Genomic DNA, 27,029 nt, shown 5'->3' on the forward strand with positions numbered 1-27,029 from the left:
TTTTTCCTTGCATTCCTGGCAATAGAACAGCAAACTGCCTACTATGAACCGCCTCCCAATGCCCCACCCCACCTTCACTTTGAGAAAGGTTAACTAAATTGCTTAGGTTGGCCTTGAACTTCTGATCTTCCTGAGTAGCAGAGACTCAAGATCTGTGTCATTAGACCTGGCTTAATTGAATGTTAGTACTGTACCCTGCCTAGTGTTTGGCAGTAATCAATGTTTTACAAATCAGTCTGCTCAGCATGCTCCAGCATAAAGAGACTAGCGGAGTTTTACCACTTGTTTTATTCTTACATCTAGTATTTTAAAATATCCATTTCTCTTGGATTTCTAACCTCAGTTCTCCCCCTCCTTTTATTAAAAATAGATTATTTTCTCTTAGAGTAGATCCTGATTACAGTTTTCCCTCCCTCTATTTGTCCTAGTTCCTCCTTGCCTCCCCTTTCTTCTGGGTCCACACCCTTTCTTTCCCTCATTAGGAAAGAACAGGCTTCTAAGAGATAACAATGCAACATAACAAAATAAAATATAATAAAATAAAACAAAAACCAGCAATCAAAGTCGGAGAAGGTAAACCAACAAAAGGAAAAGCCCCAAGAGAAGATACAAGAATCAGAGACACACTCAGGAATCTTATAAGAATACAAAACTGACATCCATCTCGGCCCTATGTATGCTGCTTCGGTCTCTGTGAGTTCCTCTGAGCTCTGCTTAGTTGGTGGAGAGGGCCCTTTTCTCCTTGTGTCCTCTATCCCCTCTGGCTTAGACACTTTGTCTACCTCCTCTTCTGCAGGTTCCCTGAGCTCTGAGGGGAAGAAGCAGATAGAGGCATCCATTTAGAACTGTATGTTCCAAGGTCTGTCTGTTCTGTCTGTCTTTCTCTCTATATATTTGTCTCACTCTCTTTCTCTCCCTGCTTCATTCTAAACTCTTCGTCACCTTTGCCTTCTGCATTGATGTTTATGTTGAACAACCATTTAGAGACTCCTGATTATCTACTTGATGTCCCCAAGTTCTTTTCTTTCTTTAAACTTTTAAAAAAACTTTTTTGTGAATCAGTATTTTGACTGCATGTATATATGTGCACTATATGTGTTTCTGATACCCTAGGAGGTAAGAAAAAGGTGTTTGCTATTCAGGAACTGAAGTTATGCATGGGCTAAAAAACTTTAAAGGCACTAGGAACTGAATTCAGGTCCTCTGGGAAAACAAGGATTGCTCTTCACCACTCTCTGTCCAGCCTCAGGCTGTTTTATTGATAATTGGTCATTTGCACACATTTGTGCAATGTCTCCTGTAGGTGTCATTCAGTGCGTGTCTGTGCAGTGTCTCCTTTCAGCACATCTGTGACGGTCTGCTGTAGATACATCTCCAAAGAAAAAGGAAACAACTGAGTGACCAGTTGTACTTTGCTGCAATTTATCTTCTAGTATTTGACATTTTCTAGGACCATTTCAAATTCAGTGTGTCTGTAAGGAACACATTTTCAGCAGTCTAGGAAACTGAAATTCCTCTCCTTTACTGCTGTCCTTTCAGCTAGCAATCTCACAGTATATCTAGTGTCTCAGATTAACAACTTTGAGAGTCAGCCTCTGTTGATGTCATTTACCTGTCTTCTCTGCTCTTGGATTTGACTGAGTCTTTTTGAGTTGTTCTAATGAAGTTGTCTTTCTGTTTTCATCTTGCTAGTCCCCTGTGCTTGATTCCAGGTGGTTTTTGCTTGTTTGTTTGTTTTGTTTTTCTGTTGTATGGTGTTGTAATGCTGTGGTTTCTTTTATTTCTCTGGGAAATTATTTACCCTATTGCCAAGATTGTTGTTGGTTTGATTTTTTTTTTAATATAAGTTTTAAGGTCTCCCATTTTGCATCGTTCTGCCTTGTATGCTCTGCTTTGCCTGCAGGGCAGTACCAAGCAGGTCATGGAAATACTGCTTTCCTGCCTCCTCTTATTACCTCACTGAGACCTGTCACCATGCTGTCATGTGATCTTCTGCATTCTTTATGGTTTCTTGCCTTAGCACGTATCCTTTCCTTAACAAGAAATTCCACTTCTTCTGGATCCCTTCTTTTCTCTGTTCATCCTCCAGAGGGGTTGATGTGTCTCATCTCCTCCAGATTCCTATTGATTCCTGGTGATACTGTTGGGTGCCTAGCACATCCCAGTATGGTGCTAAGTCGTCTATTCTGCTCGGGGATCAAATGGTAGGCTTGTGTCCTTATTCTTCACCATTCTTGTGCTTTCAGTCACCATGCCAGGCAAATGAAGAGTTTTATACAGTTTGGACATTTATCTTTAATTTTAAAAAGATTGAAATTAGATATGAGAATATGTAATCACTGGTCCCTAAATTGTTTGTGAAGAAAAAAGAGATGCAAAATGTACACACAGGAAAGCAAGAGGCTTAAGGTTGGAAACATGAGTATTTAAAAATGTACTGTGATGTTTGAGAATTATTTGATCATTAAAAACTGTTAGAAATAAAGCTTCATGCTTGATCCTGCTGAGTAATGGCAGTGTCTTACTTTATTTGACATTGGGGAGTGTGGCCATAGTGGTTTTCTAGCATGTGTAAAGCCCAAGTTATGACTACTATTGGCTGTCAGCATGACAAAATGTAGACATACTCATGGGACAAGCTTGTCAGCACACCTATGGGGTATTTTCTTGATTAGGTTAAACTGCGGTGGGAAGACCCAGCTTATAAGTAGGTGTCACTATTTCTTGGGTTTTGATCCCTCACTGTGGAAAAAAGAAAGAGTGAACTGAGCACAGGCACTGAGGGCTCTTTGCTTCTGAGTTTGAGCAGAGGAGTTGATGCTCTTTGCTTCTGAGTTTCCAGCCATCACACTGTAGTCACCTGCTTCATGCTCCTATTGCTTTGACTTCTTTGCCAGGGCGGAATGGACCCTTGAAATGTGAACTGAAAGAAACCTTTCTCTCTTGAGTTGTCTCTTAGAGTATCTTGTCAAAACAATAGGAAAAGAAAGTTAGATTCTCTGTGTTATATTGGAATACCAAAAGAGGAGAGGAGGGTGAGGTGGAAGAAAGTAGTCCTTTGAAGGAGAGTGGAAACCTGGCATCTGAGCTTGTCTTGTTGCTAATTCTCCTGATGCCTCACATCTAGGAAGATTTCAGTGTTTAGTTAACACTTGATGTAGTAAAACAGTTGTTAATTTTGGACTTGTTAGGTTGTGTCAATGTCTACATTTCTAGATTAATATGTATAATTTTATTTTGTAATTGATTCTCTAAAGCAACCAATGACATCAGTTTATGTTATATGATGAATATGGTAATAAAAATGTCAGACACCTCTGTAACATTCTTAAGTGCTGAATTATTTTTTTCTGACAGTCAAGCTACATGCTTTGCTCCATGTGTCTTCTGTGTTTTTCAGCTTATTCACTTTCTTACAGGCTCTTCCTTCCCACCTACAATTGCTTCCCCTTATGCTGTTATGCTAAGTCAGAACAAGGCTCTTCCCATGAATCTCTCTGCTTAATAACACTTTATGTCAGTACTTAGACAAAACTGAATTTTGAAATTTGAAATTTGTCAGGTTAAGTTCTACTTCTTTCAACCCCCACAGGGCAGGGATAGTTTCAGGACTGTAGATGGTATACAAGGTGTTCCTTTTATACTACTGAGTACACTACTGAGGAGATGACACAGTGGATAAAGTATTTCAATGCAAGAATGAGGACCAGAGTTTGGATCCTCAGAGCTTACATAAACAATCCAGGAAAGATTGGAGGTCTCCTAAGTCTGACAACTGGGAGCCAGAGGCAGAACTGTCTGGCTAGACTAGTTGGGTGTCCATGAACTCTGGGTTCAGGTAAAGACCTTACATCAATTAAAAAATAAAAAGCAGAGATCTGTCAAGGATGATGGCTAATATCAACTTCACGCCTCCAAATACATAAGCACACATGCACTCTTACACACATGTAAACACACACACACACACACACACACACAAACACACCCTGCTATATACAAAAAAGAGTTTTCAGTAAATGGGAAAGGTGTCATAAAATCTTTTTCTTTGCCACATTGATAATAATGGGGTAGTTTACTGTTTTTACTCTAGAAGTGAGTAACTTTAATTAAATTAAGGACTTACTGTGATAGCTGTTGGAAATACAAAAATACAGAGATTAATATGCAGTTATTACATCCAATACAAATTAGTAATCAAAGTAGTTTTATATGTCTATTGCTTGTCTATTGTTTTGTATGTCTATTTGCAAATGTTAACTATAGCTGACGTTACCAAGTGGTTAGAGCAACTCAAAGAGGTCAATACCCAACCTAGGATCACATAATTAAGAAAATGAAGTGTTTATCTAAGAGAATTATCTAAAAAATCAACTAAGAAACTTGCAAAGCCCAGCTATCTGGAAGCATAGAACCGTTGCCTGTATTACATTATTACTGTTAGAAGGCAAAAGTAGGACTTGGTGCTGGGGAGTACATATCATCAGCTCAAGGGAACAGGAACATATGATACATATTTCACATATTTTAATTATATACAGTAAAAACCATGTGCATACTGTTTTGTTCCCAGGATGAGTCATTATTACTTTACATTATTACAGTAGATGGAATGGCAAGTAATACTTAGGTGCAGTTTTGTGTGTTTTTCAAGGTGGCTTTCTCTGTGTAACCCTGGCTGAACAGCATATTTTAAAAGCTCCAAATAGATGAGGTGTTGCTTTTGTTTGTAGATTATAACTCTCTCTACATTTTAGATATTTCACTGTTAATATGTTTAAGGAGTATTTGATGGTGGATTGTGATTGAGGAGCAGGGTTACTTTTCTCAATCAGAAAAATGAAGTAGGATATGGCCATGGCTTTAATCTTTCTTCCTTATTTCCCCCTTCCCCCCCCCATTTCCAAATTCATTCTTAGCCAAATTAATTTTAAATAAGTTTTGCCGTTTTATTATATAAAGTCTTCATATGTGAATTTTAGTGTCTTGAGGCACACAATGATGGCTAGCTACAGTAAAATCTCCAGAGTTGTGCTTCTGTGTCTATAAAACCTGGTGTTAGCAGGCTTAGAGATAAAATTTAAGAGATTTTGCTATTTTAAAATAATTCATAATTAGTAATTATGAAAGAAAGTGTTGCTGCCTTACAGCAGCTGAATTTGAGGGTTTTGAAGTACTCCTTGGAAACATTGTAAAGAATGGGCTTAGAAAGAAAGTGAGGGTATGCTCACTCGAAACTGCTCAACTCCCTCACAGCCCGCTTTTCTCCGAACAGTACTGGAACTCAACCAAGAGGGCTCACAAGCCGTCAGTCACCCAGCATAGCACGGGAGAGAAAATAGCCACATCAACTATAGCTCTACTATGTTGTTTTCTTACCAGACAATTTCTGATCAGAAATATGAGCCTGCCTTTTCTGGAGTTAACTTGCAAACTTTCTCTTTACTCCTATCCAGAGTCAGCAAAGGGAAATCATGGAAGCCACAAACTGAATTTAGAAGTGCTGGTTGATGAGGAAGGATAAAAATATCTAATTACGTGCAGTGTTTTATAGCTCAGGGTAACTACATAGGCGATGTGATAGAGGACACCCTTGATGATTTCTGTAGAAAAGATTCAAGAACTGGAGAAACACTTAGGAAAATAATGGACAGTGTTTGAAATAGAGTTACTCTTAAGAGCTAGAAAGAATCGTAGAAAATGACATTGGGAGAATTCTATAACCTTGAGGTCTTTAGACAGAGAGAAGCTTGCCTCCCCACTCTCCCCCTGTCCTAATTCCATAGTGTTTTCCAGTGAAGTTTGTCGCTATTCACTACCTTTTAGAACTCTACTGAGGAATGTCTCTGTTAGAGCTGACAAAGCCACATATTGTTCTGCCTCAGGATTGGCTCTCCTATCTCACCAACTCAATGGAAATCCTGTGACTGAGTAGGCAGCCAAGGAATGACAGACATCTTCAGTACCAGCCCCTCCTCCTGCAACTGTGAACTCAGGCAGACCAACTGCCAGCTACATTTCTGTGTCCATGGGGATGCTTGAGTCTCCATGCATTTTTTGAGCACCAAGGACACACCGTGCTCAGCCTCACTGGGGAATAGCCTTGTTCCAGGCAGGCAAAAGGACAAACAACAAGCGCCAGAAGTAATGTCTCTAGAGAATTAATTTCCAGTATAGGAATTACACCTGAGGATTCTGTGCCACAGAGTTTATCCTTCTGTGGATTTGAGGTCTCCCAAGAAAACAGTGGCAGAAGTGAGTTGTTTTGTGGGTTCCTGGCTGCATCTGGAATCTCCTCCTATTGACGGGTTAATTTGCCAGAGCCACCCTTGAGGAATCCCTCTGCCTGGTTCTGTCCAAGAAATATGTGTGGCATCTGGTATCTTGGCCCTTAACCCTGAAAATGTGGTAATGAGCAGGGGCAAACTGCCCAACAGTCCGAATTCCTTTGAGTTTCACTAGGGCATAAGAGAACAGAAGAGAGTAAATCTCCATTAGAAACACCATTTCCTGAGTTGGTGTTCTGAGGGGAATTGACTCTGGGGAAGGGTCCTGTCATCGAGGGGTGTGGGTAGAAGATGAGAAACAAGTGCCAAAGAAAAGGTATCAGAACTGAATTTTAATGTTTATTTTTGGATTCTTAACGACAGCAACAACAACCTGATGAGAGTGGAGAAGGAAAGGCATATAAAATAGTAGGATAACTATGAGCAGATTTGATTTAGCTGGTACTCTGTACAAGTGTTCCTCCAGCCTGATAGTTGAAGGATAGCAACCGCTCTAAGCCACAAACTTAGAAACCACTGGTTTATGTGGACCCATCCCAGTGAGCATGTGTCTCCCAGCTACATGAGTTCTGAGGTTTCTTCTAACTCGAGAATTGACATCAAAGTAGATTACAAGCAGAGAATAAAAGAATTTAACTAAAAAAATATATAAATTATGATTTAATTGTGTAACTCAGGAAGTAGATACAAGCTTATAAAAACAGTATTTTTGTGTATTGGGGTACCTGTAATTTAGGAAGAAAATGCATTTTGTTTTTGAAGGGGTAAGCATAACTCCCCTTTAGGCAGCCATCTAAGAAATGAATGCAGACCTACATGTAGACCAAACACGCATACACAGAAAATAAACGGAAAAGGAAAAAAATAGTAAAAGTAACTTTCAAAGCCCACTTCAAAGTAATTTTGAAAATTAAAGCAGTTAATGAATGTTTGTTAGTTTGAATGTATTCGTTGTATAAGTATATCCATAACTAATAAAACATTTAAACTTTAATTTTCCATGTATTTTTCATTTCCATGGAATCTTTGTTCCTCTAAAAAGAGGAAGTTTTAAAATTAAGGAAGTGAATAACAGTAAGAATCCTAAGAAATGAAAGGAAATAATACCATTGTTATTTAAATTTTGTTTTTTAAAAGTTTTGTTTGTTTGTTTGTTTTTTGAGACAGGGTTTCTCTGTGTAGCCCTAGCTGTCCTGGAACTCACTTTGTAGACCAGGCTGGTCTCAAACTCAGAGATCTGCTCACCCCTGCCTCCTGAGTGCTGGGATTAAAGGTGTGAGCTGCCACCACCTGGCACAAACTTCTTTCAAGCATGTGGATTCTCAGTTAAAGCAGTGGTTCTGCTTGTGAACTTGTTTATCAGACTGTGTTAGTACAGTTTCGTACAGTTTGGTATTGTTATATATCATAACTTTGTCATTTGAACATATGTGAAAGATAATGAATCTCTTTTAACAGATTTATGTTTGGGTTACTCATTGTTTCCTAAGAAGAGACTTAAATGTTTTGGGTTGCATGCACATTCGGAAGAGAGCAGCAGCAGCCTCTTCCTGTTGCTCCAGGCCTGGCGCTCACTCCCTACAGTTGGCTCATCCGGACCCCAAGCTCTGCTTCAGGCTTTACTGCAGAACAGCTTGGTGCACTAGATGCAGGCTGGTCCTCAGAGCAGCTGACAGAGGTTCTTCAGGAAATACTGAGTGTGGAGGAAAACAGTTCATAAAAGGGTAACATTTGGAATGTAAATAAATAAAATAATTTAATTTAAAAAGAAAGATTAAACAAAATAAAACAAATTGTTTTAGTCTGGCTGGAATTCAGTCATGAAGTTGTGTATGTGGGCATTCTCACCAATGGTGATGACTTTTACAGTTTAGGAGCTTCAAGTAACATTTTTTCCCCAATAACGAAGGTAGAGAAGATTTGGAATATACAGTAATTAAAAAAAAAAAAAAAAAAAAAACCAAAAACCAAAAAAACAAACCAGTCAGTTTTCCCAAAGCAGATATTGTTAACATTTTTACAGTTGTTGCCAATCTCTTATTTTTCTAATTCTTATTATAAAAAATTTCAAGTAATACGTGAAGGCAAGGAGAACAGTGTAGTCAGTCATTTAGCTCCTGCTGGTCTTGTTAAGGAGAAGAGTGTAGTCATTTAGCTCCTACCCGGTCTTGTTTCTCCGCTACTGTAGCATTTCCTTAATCATCCCAAACACTGAACCATTTTACCAGTAAGTATGTATACACCCTGATATACTTACACAGAAGTAGAGTTTAGCTTCTTTGAAAGAAGGAAAGGCAAATTCTCTGTAGGCATTCCCTGACTGGAGGCTGCCATACTTATTTATTCGTCCAGGTAGGTGACTGCAGCTATGGTTTAGATTGTGCCCCTTTAAGCCAGTGATGTGCCGTATAGGTAGGTACGCAAATGGTAGCTCCAGGAAGCTTTTTCTGACTTCTCATTGTGGCCTTGGGATCACCCCTTTGCATCTCTGTATTTTTATTTTTGTTGTTGCCGATTACTGTGACTTCCATTCACTAAGCGTTGGATTCTTATACTGTCCTCATTTCTCTGTTCTGCCACTTGACAACCTACCAGCCATGTGAGCATACTGTAGCTGAATTAGTAAGAAACAAAACCTTCCTCTAATCCTGAAGTTGGGATTTTCACTTTTGAGAGATAATTTAACTCACACTCCTATAAAGGTAGCACAAGTTTATCAATAGGAGGTAATATTGATCAGTATGTGAAGTATTTTATGATATTTGACTTTGGAGTAAGTTTAGAATTAATAAACTCTTAACTTAATGTAGGAATCCAGAAAGATTTATTTATAACTGCGAACATGAAAATAAAACTTGCATTCAGGAACGCTTTTTTGATCAGGGCCTAGAAAATGAAGGAGATAGTTCAAGGAGGAGATGCTAGTCAAAGGCTGTTTGCACCTACTCGACAGTTGTCGGGTAGGTAGATGCTATGTTGTGTCTCTGCTTTGGAGACAGCAGTTCAGTAGTGTTATCCCAAAGTAGGATTATAAATGAAACTACATTTTGCTATCACAAACACTTGCAGATATAACAGACTACCTGTCGGGGATTATAACCAGGTTTTTTTGTCTGCTAGCTTCAGGAAGTGCTGAGGCAGCTGTGACGGGGACAGATGCTAAATTTAAGTGCAGTGACAGATGCTGAGCTACCTTGATGAGCCACAAAACCAGTGCACTAAGTTTTCACTATTTTACATTTACTTATGTTTTAGTAAGAATTGAGTATAATAACTGTAAAAGTGCGAGCATTTCCTGCAGCTCCTCCTGAGAATTAGTTCTATCTGTGCTGGTGAGGTGGTTTTTGTTTTGGAGGTCATCAGTTTGACAAAGACTAGGGACAAACTGGAAAGAAGGACCTTAGTTGTAAAATGCCTCTGTCAGACTGGTCTGTAGCAAGCCTGTGGAATTGTTGTTTATTTGCTCGATGATTGATGTCAGAGGGCCCAGCCTGTTGTGGGTGATGGCATCCGTGGGCAGGTGGGACTGGATTGGATAAGAGCTAGTTGAGTGAGCCATGAAGAGCAAGCCAGTAGGCAGCATCCCTCCCTGGCCTAGGTTTCAGTTCCTGCCCCAACTTTCCTTCACGATGGACTATACTACAACATGAAGTAAACCCTTTCTCTCCAGATTACAATTGGTTATGGTATTTTTACAGCAAATAGAAAGCAAACTAAAGAGCTAGAGCAAAGAATTTGTTTTGTTTTGTTGTTGTTTTGTTTTGTTTTTTTTTTTTTGCTAGTTGCTGTGAGAGCTATCAATGTATTCAGAATGATTTGCTGTGTGAGGCCCTGACTCTTTGCTGCATAAGTGTGCACCTGCAGACTTCCAGAACAGCTTGTCAGAGAGCAAAATGGCCAGTTAGTGCTTGCTCTTCAATAAAACCAAATATTCAGTTTATCTTTCATTCCTTGCAGAAAATAGTGTTATCAACCTATCAATGAAACGGTAAATGAAGTGGCCATAGGGAAGGCCTTCAGAGACTTAGTAAGTCTCTGTAAGTCTCTTAGTAAGTAAAAAATAGTGTTATCAACCCATCAATGAAATGGGCAATGAAATGATCACAGGGAAAGTCTTCAGAGACTTAGTAAGGATCTGGGAACTGTCATTATCATAAAAGTTTACAGAAAGAACACAGGCCCAGATTATACATGATGTTTTAGTTTTCCTATTCCGAACCAAATACAAAGACAATAGGATTGTCAACTAAATGATCAGTTAAATTTGAATTTTAGATATACACCTAATTAGATTTTAGTATAAATATCACAGAGGTATTGCAGGAGATATATACTAAGAAATCAGTCATTTTCCTGCAGCTCAAATTTGAGTAGGCATTGTGTTTATATTTGTTCAATCTGGATATGCTCAGTCAAGATGCAAAACTGAAGAAGAATACAGCATTTCACTGCTTCCTTCTCTCACTTCTGGCCTGACCATGTTTCACTGTGAGCATTTTTGTAAAATCCATGGAATTAGTTTTTATAAATATGCAGTTTTGTGGTTCTTACAAGTATATACCTATTAATCTCTAGCTATCATGGATTTTCTATCCTCTTATTTTATAGAAGTAGCTGCAACTTAATATGCCATCTTGCACATTCTCATTAAAAAAGTCGACACTACCATGTGATTTTATTTATCAGACAATATAGAAAATAGGAGATAGAAAATGAGTTCAATGGTTCATATTTCTTATCCTTAGTAGGCCAAAAGAATTGGATTAAGAGCTTGAGGACGACATGATGAGATTAAGGGCAGTCTGGGCTGCATAGTCTGGGCTCCCTGTCTAAGTAAGCAGGGGGTGGGGGGTATGATAGAGTGTAGGCTTGGAAATCAGGCAGACCAGGATTTCAAGTCCAACTTCTCCCACTTAAGGACTTTTGACTTTGTGATGACCTTGCACTTTCCTTGTCTGGAAGATGGGAGAATACTCTGTGGGATACCGAAGGAGCACTCTGTGGTCAGGCACTGGAGAAGCAGTCTGTAGGACACGGAAGGAGCATTCTGTCAGGCACTGGAGGAACAGTCTGTCAGGCACTGGAGGAGCAGTCTGTCAGGCACTGGAGGAACAGTCTGTCAGGCACTGGAGGAGCAGTCTGTCAGGCACTGGAGGAACAGTCTGTCAGGCACTGGAGGAGCAGTCTGTCAGGCACTGGAGGAACAGTCTGTCAGGCACTGGAGGAGCAGTCTGTCAGGCACTGGAGGAGCAGTCTGTCAGGCACTGGAGGAACAGTCTGTCAGGCACTGGAGGAGCAGTCTGTAGGACATGGAAGGAGCATTATTTCAGAAACTATTAGCATCCTTGTCTTCAAGATGTGTCTTCCCAATTCCAATCCATGGATTGATGATTAATATGCCCTATGCTTCGGAGTGTTTGATTATTAAAATAGACTTTAGATCCATTTGTATATAACCTGATGGTTCTATGACCACAACTAGAATTTATGGATGGTTGCTAGTGGGTAGCCACTACTTCTATGGGTCTCTCTGTGTTGGAGGATTTAGTTTGAAATGCAACAGCTACATTTTTTAACATTAATACAAACTGGTGTATTTGAGGAGTTTAAAAAAAATACTGCATTTTAAAATTGATTTGTTTGAACATCACATAAGATGAATGTTATCTTTCTTTGACAGGACTAAAAATACATAGATTGGTTCTTTGATGGGTTCTAAAAATTCATAGATTCAACTGGATCAGATTGTATGGGCAGTTGTTTGTGTTGAATGTCTATACCAGTCTACTTAATTTTAGACTTCATTTAGACTGAATATAGTTTTCTTCATTGGTTTAACCTTTATAGGTGTGCTGGTTAGTTATTTGTTGTTGTTGTTTTTAAATCAACTTGACATAAACAAGAGTCATCTAGTGGAAGCCTCAATTGAGAAAATGCCTCCAGTGGACTGGCTTGTATGTGTGTGTGTGGGGCCTTTTCTTCATTAATAACTGGTGTGTGAGGTTTAGCCCACTGTGACTGTGCTATCCCTACCGTCAGGGCAGACGGTCCTGGGTTGTATAAGAAAGCAAGTTGAGTCAGTCTTAAGAGCAAGACAGGAAGCATGATTCTTTCATGGGCCTATTTTCTGTGTCCAGGTTCCTGCTTTGGTTTGTGCTTTGTACAGTCCTTCAGGGATGAATTATGTTGGAGAACTGTAAATCTAATAAACCCTGTTCTCTCCAGGTAAGTTATAGTCAGTGTTTTATTACAGCAACAAAGAACAAAGCAGGAGAGAAGGCAGTGATTTACATGGCAATTTTACTATTGAAAAGGGGAAAAAAGTTGTGAGATACACTTTTCTCCTGTTGAGGAGCAGCATTCTGTAACATTTGAACTGTGCACTCTGGAGCCAGATGGTGTGTATTGAGATCTTGGCTTCATACTTGTGATGTCACCCGAGACAAGGGATTATCTTTGGTGCTTCCTCTTGTAGGTGAGTGGACAGTGAGGATTGGGAGAATAATTGAACAATGTGCTTTGAAAAATGCTCAGCATGCTGTAATTACACTGGGAATAGCTCTTCCAGACTGAACCTTCTTGTAGTCTCAACATTGTATGTTACTATTGCAACTATTAGTCACATTTTAAAATCATTTCTTTGTTGCATATGAAACAAATGGTTACATTTAAGTCAATACCACTTTAATAAAAAGAATTATAGTAAGACCAAGCACTTTTCCGTCTTTAGAGTTACTTGAAACACGACTGCATTTTATTTGCTTTATCCTCAGAGTTTCCCTTTAGTCGGTGTTTGGCATCGTTGTAGAGTTCATCTTAAAGACGATGTTGGAAACCATAGGTAAGACTTCTCTTTTCTTTCTGCTTTTGTCAGAAGTGAACATGCTTTGAACTTGTAGACTTCTATATTTGTGTGATTTTATCCACGTTGTTATAGAAACAATCATTCAAAATAAATAAACATATGGGAGAGTTTACAAATGCTTAATAAGCCTAATAGAAGCTCTACTCTGTTTTATGAACCCATTTATGGCTTTTGTGTGTCACTAGAAATCTGAATGGGAAGTTAATACTAAAACAGGATTGTTATTCTCACTTGTATTTGTGTAGGTAGAGCGCTGCCCAATAGGGCAGTAATTGTACCTCGGATTCCATTTAACGTAGTTTAATTTCTGCATGAGATAATTTTGCCTGAGAGATCATATTTCCTTCATCTGAGTGTTACTACACTCTTCCCCATACTGCAGTGTGGGACAGTGCTTTAGAGACAACTGATTATAGAAAGCTGTGTCAGGTGTGGCACACACTGCAGAGTCTCACACGTCAGCATTGTGCCTTCTCCAGATAGCTCTTGGGAGCCTGAGTCCTGAAGGATATGTACATTCACTCTGATACCCAGCAGTTGCCAGTTTTGAGGGAATGGGACAATAAAAAGGAAAAGAGCTGTTGTCAATTTGACTTCTGACTCCATTCCTACTCTGATCATAAAATTCTGTGTGGATACATTTTCTATGTCTCATTTTGTATGGAAATCTTAGGCCATAAAAACTGTTGGAACACATAGGGAAGTTCCTTATAATACAGGGGAAGGAAAGGGAAAGTGTGGCTTCTGTTAAAACGCTGCTTTCTGAATTTTGTTCTGTTAGCAGTTACTAAGTAGCATTAACCTGGAAGAATTGATGTGCATGTTAGGAATAGATTTATGTTCTGACTTACCACGGAGAATATGACACAGAACAAAGTTTTCATGTTTATCTTTATCATTCTTTGCTTAGAATTTCTGCAAGAAATTCAGCTTGTTTGTGTGTATGTACTAATGATCAGTATGATTTTGTATTTAGTTACTCACTCTCTGTGGAATGCCAGATGTTGCTCTGTAAGCACTGTCTCTGGTGGTAATCCCCTCTTTTCTGATTACTGCTATCGTAGACATGTAATGTTGCATGTAATATACACGCAGTAGATGTATATGCTGTCATCATGACTGTATTAGGACATACTTGAAGAACCTCCATTTGGTAAAAATTAAATTTGATAAAATGTAAGAACCTGTGTTTGTATAATTCAGGAACGTGCTGAAGTTCACTGGTGGAAGCATGGATGGAAGGCGCTGGGACTGTCAGCGTAGTCAGCACGCTCGCTTTCACAGATGCCTGATTCGCAATATGTCTAATGATGATCTGAATTATATTGGTTTAAAGCATTTATAAATATGCTATTTAATTTTAGGGTAAAACATTCCAAGGGTTGAAATAGTACTTTGAAATGTCCATTATTTAATATTTCTAAGTTTTGTAGTATAGAATACTTAATTTATTAATACGTGTAATTATTATATTTTGGATGTGATTCATTACTCACAGCCACATCCACTTCTTAATGGGTTAATTATCCATTTATTATATGTAAATACAATTTTATCTTTTGTTTTTTTTAAAAAGAAGAGATTAGATTTTTAAGGCCATGGAAAGCTTTATGCCATTTTCACAGGAGCTGGAAACTTCTGGCAACGAGTTCAGTTACACATTTCCATCAGTTTCTGTGACTTTACAACTGTTTGCTTAAGCATGTACTATACTCTGTTCCTGCTTTTAAATGAACTTTACTGTAAGAAACTTAAAGGTTTATAGTGACAGATTTTAATCTTCCTTTAGGTCCTAAATCTAATTAAGCATCTGGATTGTTAAAAGCGTGTGTAAATATGCTATTTAATTTTAAGAAAAAAGTATTCAAAGTCTTAAAAGAGTGTCCTTATGCTAAATTAAAATATGTACTTTTCTTATAGCTTCATACTCAGTTCATATATGATAATACTGTGCACTTCAGGAGATTTTTTTAAAGGTTTTTAACGGTGTAAGGATCTTCATAGGTTTCATGAGTCTTTTGGAGTCTATTATTGACTGATGCTTTTCTTTGGAATAGACAAAAATCGGGCCCTGCAGGCAGCGGAGCGCCTGCAAAGCAAGCTGAAGGAGCGTGGGGATGTTGCAAATGAAGACAAACTGAGTCTCCTGAAGTCTGTCCTTCAGAGTCCACTCTTCAGTCAGATCCTGAACCTTCAGACTTCGCTACAGCAGCTGAAAGACCAGGTAGGATGGCATCACCCACAGAGGCCCTCATGGTGTGGCAAAGATCTTGTGAAAAAAAGGCTTGTGTTTTTCCACAGGCTGACTTCTGTCGGCGTTAATAAATAATGAAGTCATTTAAACCAACAGACACTCAGGCTTGCGATGCCTATTCCCTGCAGGTTATTTTTATCCCCGTTGTTGCGGATGGTATGACATTATGTTGAAAGCTCGTGTCGATGCTTAGACATGAGCTCCTGCAGGAGGAAGGCTGCTGAGAATGTTTGGGCTGGGCGGCTGCACCCTTGGTTTTCACCATCACTAGGCCCCGTTGTTCATGCAATCCTGCTCATTCAGATTCCGACGTGCAGTACAGCTACAGGATTTGAGAGAAGCATGAATTTGTATGTTTAATCGTGTGTGTGAAGAAGGGAAGTCACCTCTGTTTTGACAGTGAAAGGATAATTACATTGTCATCAGCTAGAGGAACTGCAATTCTCACTTCTTAAGAGTGTGCAGCTAGCACTTGCTTCCATGACAGCATCAGATGGTGATAAACATTAGGGTTTCTAAATGTAACACCATGTTTTATTCCCTGTAAAAATTATGAACATTAAAAAGTTTGAACATTTATATTAAAACTGAAAGCATATCACATGACAGAATGAAAACCAAAGTCAGATGTTCTTTGAACTTGCTTAATTTAATCACCATTTCACAGGTTTTAAAAATGTTTTTAAAACAGTTTTTATCCTCTCAAGGTTTGAAGTCAATTTAATTATGTTCTCGTGTTTTTATAATTAATTTAATGGTTATGGATGACTTGGTAGCAAATATTCTGCCTTAAAAGGATAAAAATGAAACTTAAAAAACTAGTTTCATAATTCAGTGAATGAGCATTTCTAATGGGATGGATATTCCAGATGCCAAAAGATAGTAGAGAAGCATGCCTAGTGTCCTCCAGATTCCTGTGTGCTTTTGTAATTCCCCATAAATAAAAAAAAAAGAATCTTTAGAAATATTTATCTATTGGGCTGAGGAGATAGTGCAGCCAACAGAGTGTCCCCATCCCCAGAACCCTCTATTAACAAACAAACATATGAACAACAGCAGGCTGGGTATGGCGGTGCTGAGGGAGAGAAACAAATGGATCTTACACTCATAGACACATGCACACAGGAACTTGCAGGCACACACACACATCTATAATCTATTTTTTCTGTAGCAAGTTTCATCTTAATGATTTAAAAAGCCATGATTGTGAATTTAAAAGGGAGTTTTTGTTGTGTGTATGTGTGTTTCTCTTCCTGGTAGGATACTGGAAAGACTGGATTTCAATATTGATGGACTAGCAACCTTTTGGAGAAACCAGTGTCTAGAATATAAACATAAATATGGTATGGTAAATTGTGTTTTTATTCCAAGAGTGAGCAGAAGCCTTCTTTGTATATTGTGTGAACATGTAGTTGTAATGACAGGAAAATTAAGTCATATGCCAAGTTTGTTAAAATACACTAGTAGTAAAGCAAAGTAGTTGGATCTTTGCCTGTTAGGCAGCCTTCTGCAGAGAAGAGGATCTGTGCCCACTGTGCCCAATGAAAGAACACAGATGGCCTACAGGTCGCACTGGTCCTGCTGCTTCCAAATGGAAATAGGATATAACTCTAGGGCTATGTGGGCCTACACGATTCACACGGAGCCTACTGGGATATCTATTGAGTATTGTAAGAAGCTTCACAAAGTATAGCCTACTGTGATTTTTATTACTGATATGGGAATGTCTCTGATGCTACAGAGGACACTGGGAGAGAGATTGTTCTATGAGGATGTAAGATTTATTTAACTCTAGACAGCCTGACAGGCAACAGCATGGCCAGAGCTCTGAGAAGAGTTCAGGCCTCTGCACCAGAAATAGTATGCTAGGACTCTGAGGAGAGGAGGTCAGGATATAAAGGGCCCTTCTTACACCTTTATGAGGATAGGGGTTGTTTCATAGTACAGGTCTACAATGAGGCTGTTGACTTCCCAGGCAGAAGGCAGGGGAAAGGGCAGGAGCAGGATGTATGTCCATCCCTCCTTTTCTATATAACCCTACTTCAGTTAAACAGGACTCGCAGACCGAGTCTGAGTATGTTGGCATCTATGAAAGGCGGAGGCTATTGTGGAGTACTCTTTTTCTGAGCTGCAGCTGGACTCTAATATTACCTTCTTATAACACATTTTCAAGATTAAGTTGTGAGGTCCTTGAATTCTGCTGCCATGTCTTAAATATCTTTGAATTTTTGTCTCATTGACCATTTGTCCCATAAAAGAGAAAAGTAGCAAAAAGGAGGGAAGTGAGTAGCTCTGTCTCCATGGCTCAAGAAGGTTAGTGATGTGTTTATAAGGTAGAGTTTCAAGTAGATGTAGGTTTCCTTCCTGCCCTTTGGGATATGCAGCCTGTTTTAGATCTTTCATTTCTTGTTTCTTTCAGAAACAGACTTGATGCCTATGCATCTCTTAATGGTTGGTGCCTTTCCAGGACGTTGAGAGTTTGCATTTGCATATGTATTTTGTGAAGTTTCTCCAGTCTAGTATAGGTGGAGGATGCCATTCTTTACTGATTCCTTTCACTTATCAGGCTTTTTATTTTGTAAGTGTCTAGTAAAATTTCAAATTATTTTCTATTTTAAAATTCAATTATAACTATTCTTTAATCATATTAGATTTAAAAGTGCTAATATATGAATGTTTATAATTTAATAATTCATATAAAATTTGTTTTGAACTTTTAGTCCAGTGGTCATACAAATTACCCATTGCTAGTTTTAACTTGTTACCTTACACCTATATTATATATTTGATGTACAATTTTGTATGCACAGCAGGTGAAAATTACTGCCTCTGTCTCTTTCATTTTCTGTCTTTAGCCCCTATTCCATGCCCAGTATCAGTCTGTATCTATTAGAAAAGCTCGGGTGTATATAGCGTACTAAAGAACGTGATCATATTGTTGCGTTAATGACAGATGCTGACATGCCGTGTTGAATTAAACCTGCAATTTTTTCCCTCCACTCCTTCTCATTACTTCTATTCAGTAATGTTTAATTTTTCTAATTTGCTTCCACAGTATTAAGACTGCCCTTAGAAATCAAACTGTTTCCCTTTGGCAAATTAAACACTTGACAGGTGTGTAACTGAGAGGGCAAAAAAGCCGTGCCCTGAAGGGATGTGCTATTTAAATATTGTCAAAATTATTAGCAGGTCTGAGAGTATAATTGATGCCTCTGTTTAACTCCGCCACATTGTGTATTGTTCTAACGCCAGCCAAAAGGATGTATGCTATTAAACCTGAATAATCTCTAATCGCTCCAGCTCATTTCCTAGTGCACGATTCCTGGTTAAGTGAAAGGGAACTGCGACTGTGTGTCAATGATCTGACAAACGCAGGTTCTCAGGCAGTGTCCTCAGTGTCACCTAGTCATCACAGCTATTAACTACAGGGCTTAATGCCTATTCATGAAAAAAATCTCGCTATTGTGGGAGAAATAAACACGTTAGCAGTTTAATAATAGAATCTTGTCAGCCTTGAGCATATCGGATTTGCATATTTATTCGGAGGAGTTGCTCCAGTCCAGTATAGATGTAGATGCTTCTTTCATGATTAATTAATTATCTTGCTTTATGAATGACCATGGGCACCAAATCAGCCCCCACAGTTGCTTGTAGGAACACTGTAAATTAAAATTATTAATTTTAAATAAAAATTTAGGACCAGGGTTTAGAAATTGACATTGGCAAGATTATTTTAAAACCATGACAACAGAGACTATTTATAAGAATGGAGAAATGGTGTGCCTAGCTCAGGTTACCAAAAAATGTTTCCCTGAGCCTTGGGCCAGGAATATCAAGGGTCACTTGATAAAGAACTCAGGCATCTGTGGCATATGGCATTCTGTTGTAATTGTGGTTTGGTTAATGTTTACAGATTCCTAGTTGATCCACCCCTTCCCTCATAAACTTGTTGGTGTATACATGTTTTATTTAGAAGATTTAGAAGTGTAATATACAGTGTATGTATGTATGTGTGTATATATATATCAGGAGATGAGGGAATAGTTTCAGGTGGAAGGAAGAGTAATTACATGTATATAGAGTGCTTTTCAAAAGAGAGTATTGTCTGCAGTCAGTTTTACTTGATCTACTTGGAGGTTGTAGAGCTTTTATTGGTGTGCAACGGGTAGAACTTGGGAAGTTGTCACATCATGCCTAGCACAGGCTCACCCTCCTCCAACATGGAGTTGATGAGTTTGTTAGACTTCAGGTCCCAGGTTGAAAAAACCCTGGCTATAGCTAGACCTTCCTTCATGATAAAAGACATTCACCAGTATTCCTTCATGTTAAAAGTCTTGAAGAGAATAATTATAATGGAGACATATCTCAGTATAATCTATAGCAATTTATAGCAAGCACACAGTCAACACCATGTCAAAAGCGGAAAGTATGACATTAGGAATAGGCACCTACTCTCCTGCTTTCTGTTCAGCATAGTACTTGAAATCTGAGCTAGAGCCATAGGAAGTGAAGGAGCTGGAGGGATACAAATAAGGGGAAAATATCAAAGTTTTCAAATTAGCAGATTCTATAGATACAAGAAACAATACCAGTGCTTCTCCACCTTCCTAATGCTGTGACCCTTTAATACAGTTCCTCATGTTGTGATGACCCCAACCATAAAATTATTTTCATTGCTACTTCATAAGTATTATTTTGCTACTGTTATGAATCACAATGTAAATATTTGTGTTTTCTGATGGTCTTTTGGGGGTCATGACTCACAGGTTGAGAACTGCTGCCATAAATGCTCCAGCAGAAATGCCTAGGTTGTGTGTGTGTGTGTGTGGGGGTGGGTTATTAAGCATAAAAATTAAGGTAAGAGGTTTTAATAGCATCTTGATCAATAAAAACTTGAATATGATTAGAAAATACATAAACTGTTCTTCAGAGAAATGCTATTCGTCATAATCCTGATGCTAAAGGGAAATGTACATAAATGTTTTAAAATTTTAGACTAGTTAAGATTTGCAATTGCTATGAAATTGTATTCTAAATTTTAGCCTTTAATTATAAAAGTTTATCCTAATTTTCTTTACATTTGTAATTTTCTATATGTTATGGGTCAGTTATATGAACTGGGCTAAGAGGATCCTGGGGCAGGGACACATAGGCAGGAATGGTAGTGTCTCTCTGGCTCTGCCTCCACTGCTGCATTTGTCCTCAGAGTTATTTCTTCCTCTTTCTTTAAGCATATTGTGATCAGTTAATAGTTGCATTTGTCTTCTGGAGATCTGATAATGATGGCAAAATCACTGTTAGACCCAAATATCTCATCTAAATTTCTGTTTGCCTTGGCATGGTAGTGGATTCATTCACTTAATCTTGGTGCTTTTCTTGCCTTGATGTAGACATTTTCAGTGTACTTTGATGGTAATATATTTTGTCAAGATACATTCCTTGAATTTTTTCCCCTTGAAAGTTTGCCTGAAGAAACATAGTCGTTGAGATTCAAACGAATTAATGCTCTGCTAAGGTGTGCATAAGCATGTGTTCAGATTGCTGTGTTCTGTGATACTTAAAATGGTACTAGCGTGCACCAAGCATTGTGGTTAGTCAAGAGTTCAGGCTCTCTGAATGTCCTCCACTGTGCGTCGTTTATCTTTGAATACTTTATAGCCCATATATACTCAAGCTCAAAGATGATAGCGTACTTAATTAACTTTTAAGTGCCCTTAAACATTCTGAATGCTGTACATTAAATATGTATCATTCCTTTCCAAGAGACAAAATTTTAAAATAAAAAGACAAGTAAGCAGAGTTTCTTTGGAGACCCTGTACTTTGTCAGAGTAGAAACTTTGTTGAAGAACTGTGTGCCATGACCTCATCACCATTGTCATCATGATGGCCTGTCATAGTCTTCTTCCCCCAGGACTTGCTCTTGACACAGTTCTGTGTCACCATCACATTAGTGTGAGAATGTAGAGGGAGGAAGTTCCTCATGTTCTAAGGAGAATGAGGAAGCACAGAAAGATGACGTGGCAGAGCTGGTGTTTGGGCCCAGCAGGATGAACCCAGGATCCAAGTCTTAACTGTAGAGGTCCCTGTTTATGTTTTATTGACTTCATAATTATTCAGCATAATTTAAGGTTTTCCTCACGACTTGAGGGCTTCTTAGGATTATTTATTCTCAGATTATTGTTATGTGATTTTATATTAGTTTCTGTAACTGATAGGTTTTAGTAAGTGATCTTAAGACTTTAATCATATGATCTACACACACACACACACACACACACACACACACACTGCTGCCATTGCTCCCATCGTCTCATCCACTACCACCAACATCATCATCACCATCATAATTCTTAACTGACCACCTCTCTCTTGTTACTTAAATAATGGGACCAAAATGAAATGAAAGACCTAAAGAGTAATCCAGCACTTTAATAGCAATCAGTAAATATTAGCCATCTTTTCTTATTAGCTAACCTTTCATACTGAAATTTAATATTCTAAGGCAATATTTTTCAAAAATTTGATTTCATGATGACTTACTTTCTTAAAATCTATGAAAAGCTTGGGTTAGAGAGATGGCTCAGTAGGTAAGAGTGTTTGCTTTGCAGTCATGACGACCAAAGTTTGGGTCCCAGAACCTATATAACAAGCCCTGTATCCTAAAATGCCTACAGCTCCAGTTATCAGGGATCTGATGTCCTCTTCTGGCCTCTGTTACAAAGATATAGGTCCCTGTACACACAAGTACACATCCTCTCACAGATGCATACAGACGTACACACACATAAGTAAAATAAATCTTGCCTATTATGATAAAGAGCTATAAAATGTTTTAAAATTTTATTCCCAAGTGTTGATCATGATAAACATTGAAGTTGAGAAATGCTTTAAATATTTATTAATTCATATACAATAATTATGGAAAATCCATTTTATGTTTAAAAATTAGTGAGAGGAACAACTTTGCCTTATATTTCCTGTGCATTTCTCTACTCTAATTCTTGACTGAGTGGCTGAGTGCAGTGTGTGTGTGTGTGTGTGTGTGTGTGTGTGTGTGTGTGTGTGTGTGTCTTAAGATCATTTACTCAAACCTGTTAGTAAAAGAAACCAATACAAAATCATATAACAACAATCTGAGAATAAATAATCCCAGGGAGCCTTCAAGTCATAAAGAAATCCTTAGATTATGCTCAGAAGAAAGTTGGACTCTCTTACTGCTTTTGCATTTAGTTTGTTTGAATTTATGGTATATATGGAAAAAAATTGGCCTTACATGGATGTATGCACTGCCAAAGGAAAATAGCTTTTTAAGAAAACTATACTTCTTTTATTTTAAAGATTTATTGGTTTTATTTATTTATTTATTTATTTATTTATTTATTTATTATGTGCTTGTGTCTGTGTGCTAGGGTGTAAATGGGCATGCAATGCCTACAGAGGGCAGAAGAGGCATTAGATCACCTGGACCTGGGGTCCCAGGTACCTGGGAGCTGTGCTGTGTGTGTTTGGAACTAAAATCCAGTGCTCTGCAAGGGCTCCAAATGCTTTTACTTCTTAGCCATATCTCCAGCCCCTGCCATTCTCCCCTGATAGTGTTCCAGGAATTGTGATGTTTTCCTTAAGTTAGGTAGAATATGGAACCTGGAACTCAAGAGTATTTTATACTCCATTACAGTAAAACCTAGTTGTTTGTCATGATTTTTATTTTTGTTTTTTTACCCAAGCATACTTTTATATTACTTTGGCCACTTGAAAAATTTGGAAATTGACAAATTTACAATTTATACTTATTTATACAATTAGAAATAGTACTTGCTGATAATATCTGAGATCTTGTCAACAAAACTGCAGCAGGATTCTTATTCTGCTATATTATATTCAAATTGGAGCTGGGAGATTAGGTAGTAGAAAATGAGTTGTACCTGGGAGAGTAAGAGAGGAAGGGGAGGAGAGAAACAAAGGAAGGAGAGGGGAGAAAAAAGGAAGGGGAGGAGAAGAAGGAGGCTATCAGCCATGGAGAACCACGGATGGGTCAAAAGCTGTCCTGGGTAGCAACTTCTATCAAAAGGTTAGATATTGGGTAACAACTCTAATTCTGTGGGCATCTTGTTGATTGAGCATTTCTAAATATATAAATCCTTTAGATAATCATTAAGCCTTAAGAACCTCATTTCTACCGGGTCCTGCAAGGATGGCAGATATTGTCTGGGATTCAGCTGAGCTTTGTGGATGCAGCATGGTGGATTGGCAGAGCCATCCCTCATGCTAGCATCTCGTGGGTGCCAGGGCCTGCGCATCTAGTTAGCCAGAGCCCAGGTCAGAGCCAAGGAGCAGCAGGAACATGGTGGTTACCTGGGAACAAGCTGGACTGGGCGCAGTTTTCTAAATATCTACCCCTACACAAAACCTTTTATATATGGAATGCCGTCAAGCTCAGGGTGGCAGATATTGGCTCTAAAATTCTAATTTTCATTTGCAGTGCTAGTTACATTATTGGTAACTACAATCAGATATTTTACTTGAGGTGACCCTTGTATTTAATTCATTTTTGAAGAAGTAATTGTCTTTCATATACTTAGGAATATATAATCATAGTTTGAATTTGAATCATATTTTCAGATATGCACATTAAAACTTGGCTAGTTCAGCTTGTAACTCAAAAGTAGTAGTTTTCCATGATCCTTTCACTAAGGTCTATTTTTCCTTTATATGACACTGCAGTAAAAAGACACGAACTAAAGGAAGATTTTAAAAGGACTTTTAACCACTTCATCAGGAACTTTTGAGCCATCTATAGTGCCTGCATTTGGATGGCTGAGACTGGAGATGCACTGTGAGTTTGCAGCCAGCCTGAACTGAAAAACAAGGCTCCAGGGTAAAGATTCTGATTCCAAAAACCCATCAGAAACCAACCAAGAAGGAAAGAAACAGAGTTTCCCTCCCCACATCAAAATTTTTATAAAGTGATTTAAACAACGGGGAGTTAGACTGTTATTTGTGATAGTGGGGCTGGAAGTACTTCTGGTCATCCTTCTTTTAATCTGCCACAATATAAAGACTCCCCCAACCCATTAAGATAATAGAAGTAGAAATACCATCAAAGCAGATGGGAGCAGGGCTGGGGATAGAACACAGTGGTATGATTCTTGCCTTGCATGCCCAATGCCCAGAGGTGAAGCCCTAACACTGCCAAAACAGAACTATTACTTTTGAAATTAAAATCTCAGTGGAAATAAAGGGACTAGGTAAAAAATCCTTTTATGCTTCACTTAATTATAGAACTTATTTTATTATATTGGCTGTACATATGCAAATGCACATACACGGTACATAGCTGGAATGTGGTGTTCAGAGAACAACTTGCGATGGTCTCTTCTTCATGCTGGTCCCAGGGATTGAACTCAGGTCATCAGGCTTGGTGGCAAGTACCCTTCTTTTCCTGTTGAGTATCACATAGGACCCAGAACTTAATGGCTTTAAAGAGTAAACTTTAAGTTTCTTTTATAAGAGCAGTGAAAAGAGTTTTAAACACAGTTGGCACTCTTCAACTTCAGTTTCTTCTTCACAGAGATCACCCAGTGCTTTATACAAATGTTATGAAATTGGGGGAAAGTCCCAATCTTTTTACTTTAGAGTCCTTTAATAAGATTTTAAAGGCTTTCTTGAGAACATTAGTTTATATAGTAAGATGGAATACATTGCATTGTTCTTGAGTATACAGTTTTGTTTAGTGTATCTAGTGACTGGATTTTTATAAATATTTTTTGTAATTTTAGGAATGAATACAATCACTGTAGCTTCAGCTTTAAGTGAAAACCAAAATATTATAAAATAGTATAACTTGTGAAGTGGCCGTTTGTTTGAATTAATTAACACTGTATAGATACCGAGTCTACAGTTTTGCACTTGATGCTGTCAGTAACTCACTAATCAGCACTGTGCCGGGTAGATTAGTGATTATTTGTATATTCTTTACTAAATACCAGAAAGGAAAAGTCAAGAGTCTTACATACTCTTTAACTCATTTCCTCCTCTAGGCTTTAAGTGTTCTTTGCCTTCCATCTTGAGTTTTATAGCTGGTAATTTCTGCTTCCTAGTACAGGGGAGTGTTATAAGAACTAGGCCGTGGAAACTTAGCACTCAGGCCTAATGGGAGCAGGTGCAGAGACTTTACATCTCTGTCACTCAGAATGACTCCTTGAAGTCTTAGTGTAAAGAATTAATTTCTCAATTGAATCTTCTCATCTGTTAATTCTATCAGCCGAAATCAGTTAAAATCTATTTTAAGAGCATCTATAAATTATAGGTTGTAGACCACTGACTACTCTGCCCTTAAGGATTCATAGTTGAGAAAGAAAGATATCCATCTCAGTAGTTGAGTGAGCTAAGCTGTTTGGAGTAATTTTACAATTAATTTTAAGTAGTGTTTTACTTATATTTAGCATTGTGACTGGGGAAGGAAATTTGTCACTTAATGCTCCCAACACTGCCCAGCATCACATAACCTGACGATTAATGGGAGTCTAAATGAAGGAAAGGGAGGTCTCAGACTACATGTAAAACTGCACTTGTGTGTGACAGTGCTGTCCTTCCATGGAACTACATCCTATTCTGCTTGTATCTCGGAACATTCAGAAAGTATACTTCCTTTTGTCTGCAGTTGTCTCCCGATTGAGCCCACAAATCGGTTTCTTTAATTAGATTTTAAAATAGGGATTTTTAAATCATATTCTTCCATCAGTTTCTGTTCAGAGTTTGCTTTTTCAATAATGCATGATGTGGGCTCTAATCACACTGTGCTGAAGATGTAGGGACTCACAGGACTGGCCGCCCAAGGTCCCATGCTTGAAATGGAGTCCAGTTCTGTAGCCAGTTTTCCCTTTGCTTGCTGTTATTTCAGGTGGAAGATTTCATTGAGTAGCCTCAGCTTCTCTCCACCTTTGAATTTCATACTTAGGATCAGTTCCAGAGAGTGTTTTACACACATTTTTAAATTCATAAGAAAGTAAGCACATGTTTTGCTCTGTTAGGAGACAAGGCAAGGTGCAGGTTTCAAGTTTGCTTCTCTAAGTGGTGCACCTGGTAAGACAAAGCCCCAAGGCTGCCTGACTTCTTAGTTATCCTTATGTTAAGCAGGCACTAATGAAAGCTACCTACAGTTGATAAGAAAGTTTCTAAAATCTACCAAAGTTAGCATTGTAAAAGCAATCTTTGCTTTCTCTCTAACACAATTGCAGATGATATGTTTTAACACTCACATGAAAGAAACACACTGTCTACCAGATATATAGAAGCATGTGGGTCATTTCATGGTTATGTTGTACATTCAAGATAAACCAAAACTGTTAGGCCACAAGTGTAATTTGAGAATCTTCAAAGGATTATTATTAAGGAAATTGATATTACAGTCACAATTACAGTATTTCTGGAAGGATTAGTCATAACTATTAAAACATAACTAATAATAGTAACTATTTTCAGTTAACAATCCAGAGATGATAAAATACAAGATGTCAATATGTTAAAGTTTTGTTGGTGATTGTTAAATGAAACTTCATATATTTGAGATATTGAGTTGTACTTAAGGGTATCATATGTTTATATAGTCAAAATAGTTAACAA

General features: G+C 38.1%; 1 protein-coding gene across 5 annotated transcripts in view; it reads left to right on the top strand.

The window, feature by feature from the left end:
• Nucleotides 1-27,029, top strand: part of Mpdz (multiple PDZ domain crumbs cell polarity complex component) — a 142,677-nt gene that overhangs the window by 8,183 nt on the left and 107,465 nt on the right. For all 5 annotated transcript variants that reach the window (XM_034503712.2, XM_034503715.2, XM_076934728.1 and 2 more), the window contains exons 2-3: nt 13,061-13,128; nt 15,210-15,376. In XM_034503712.2, the coding sequence (XP_034359603.1) occupies nt 13,113-13,128; nt 15,210-15,376 (183 nt within the window). In that variant the 5' untranslated portion in view covers nt 13,061-13,112. The remainder of the gene's footprint in view (nt 1-13,060; nt 13,129-15,209; nt 15,377-27,029) is intronic.

This window comes from Arvicanthis niloticus, chromosome 5, assembly GCF_011762505.2.
Source record: "Arvicanthis niloticus isolate mArvNil1 chromosome 5, mArvNil1.pat.X, whole genome shotgun sequence".
In the NCBI taxonomy this organism is placed as follows: domain Eukaryota; kingdom Metazoa; phylum Chordata; class Mammalia; order Rodentia; family Muridae; genus Arvicanthis; species Arvicanthis niloticus.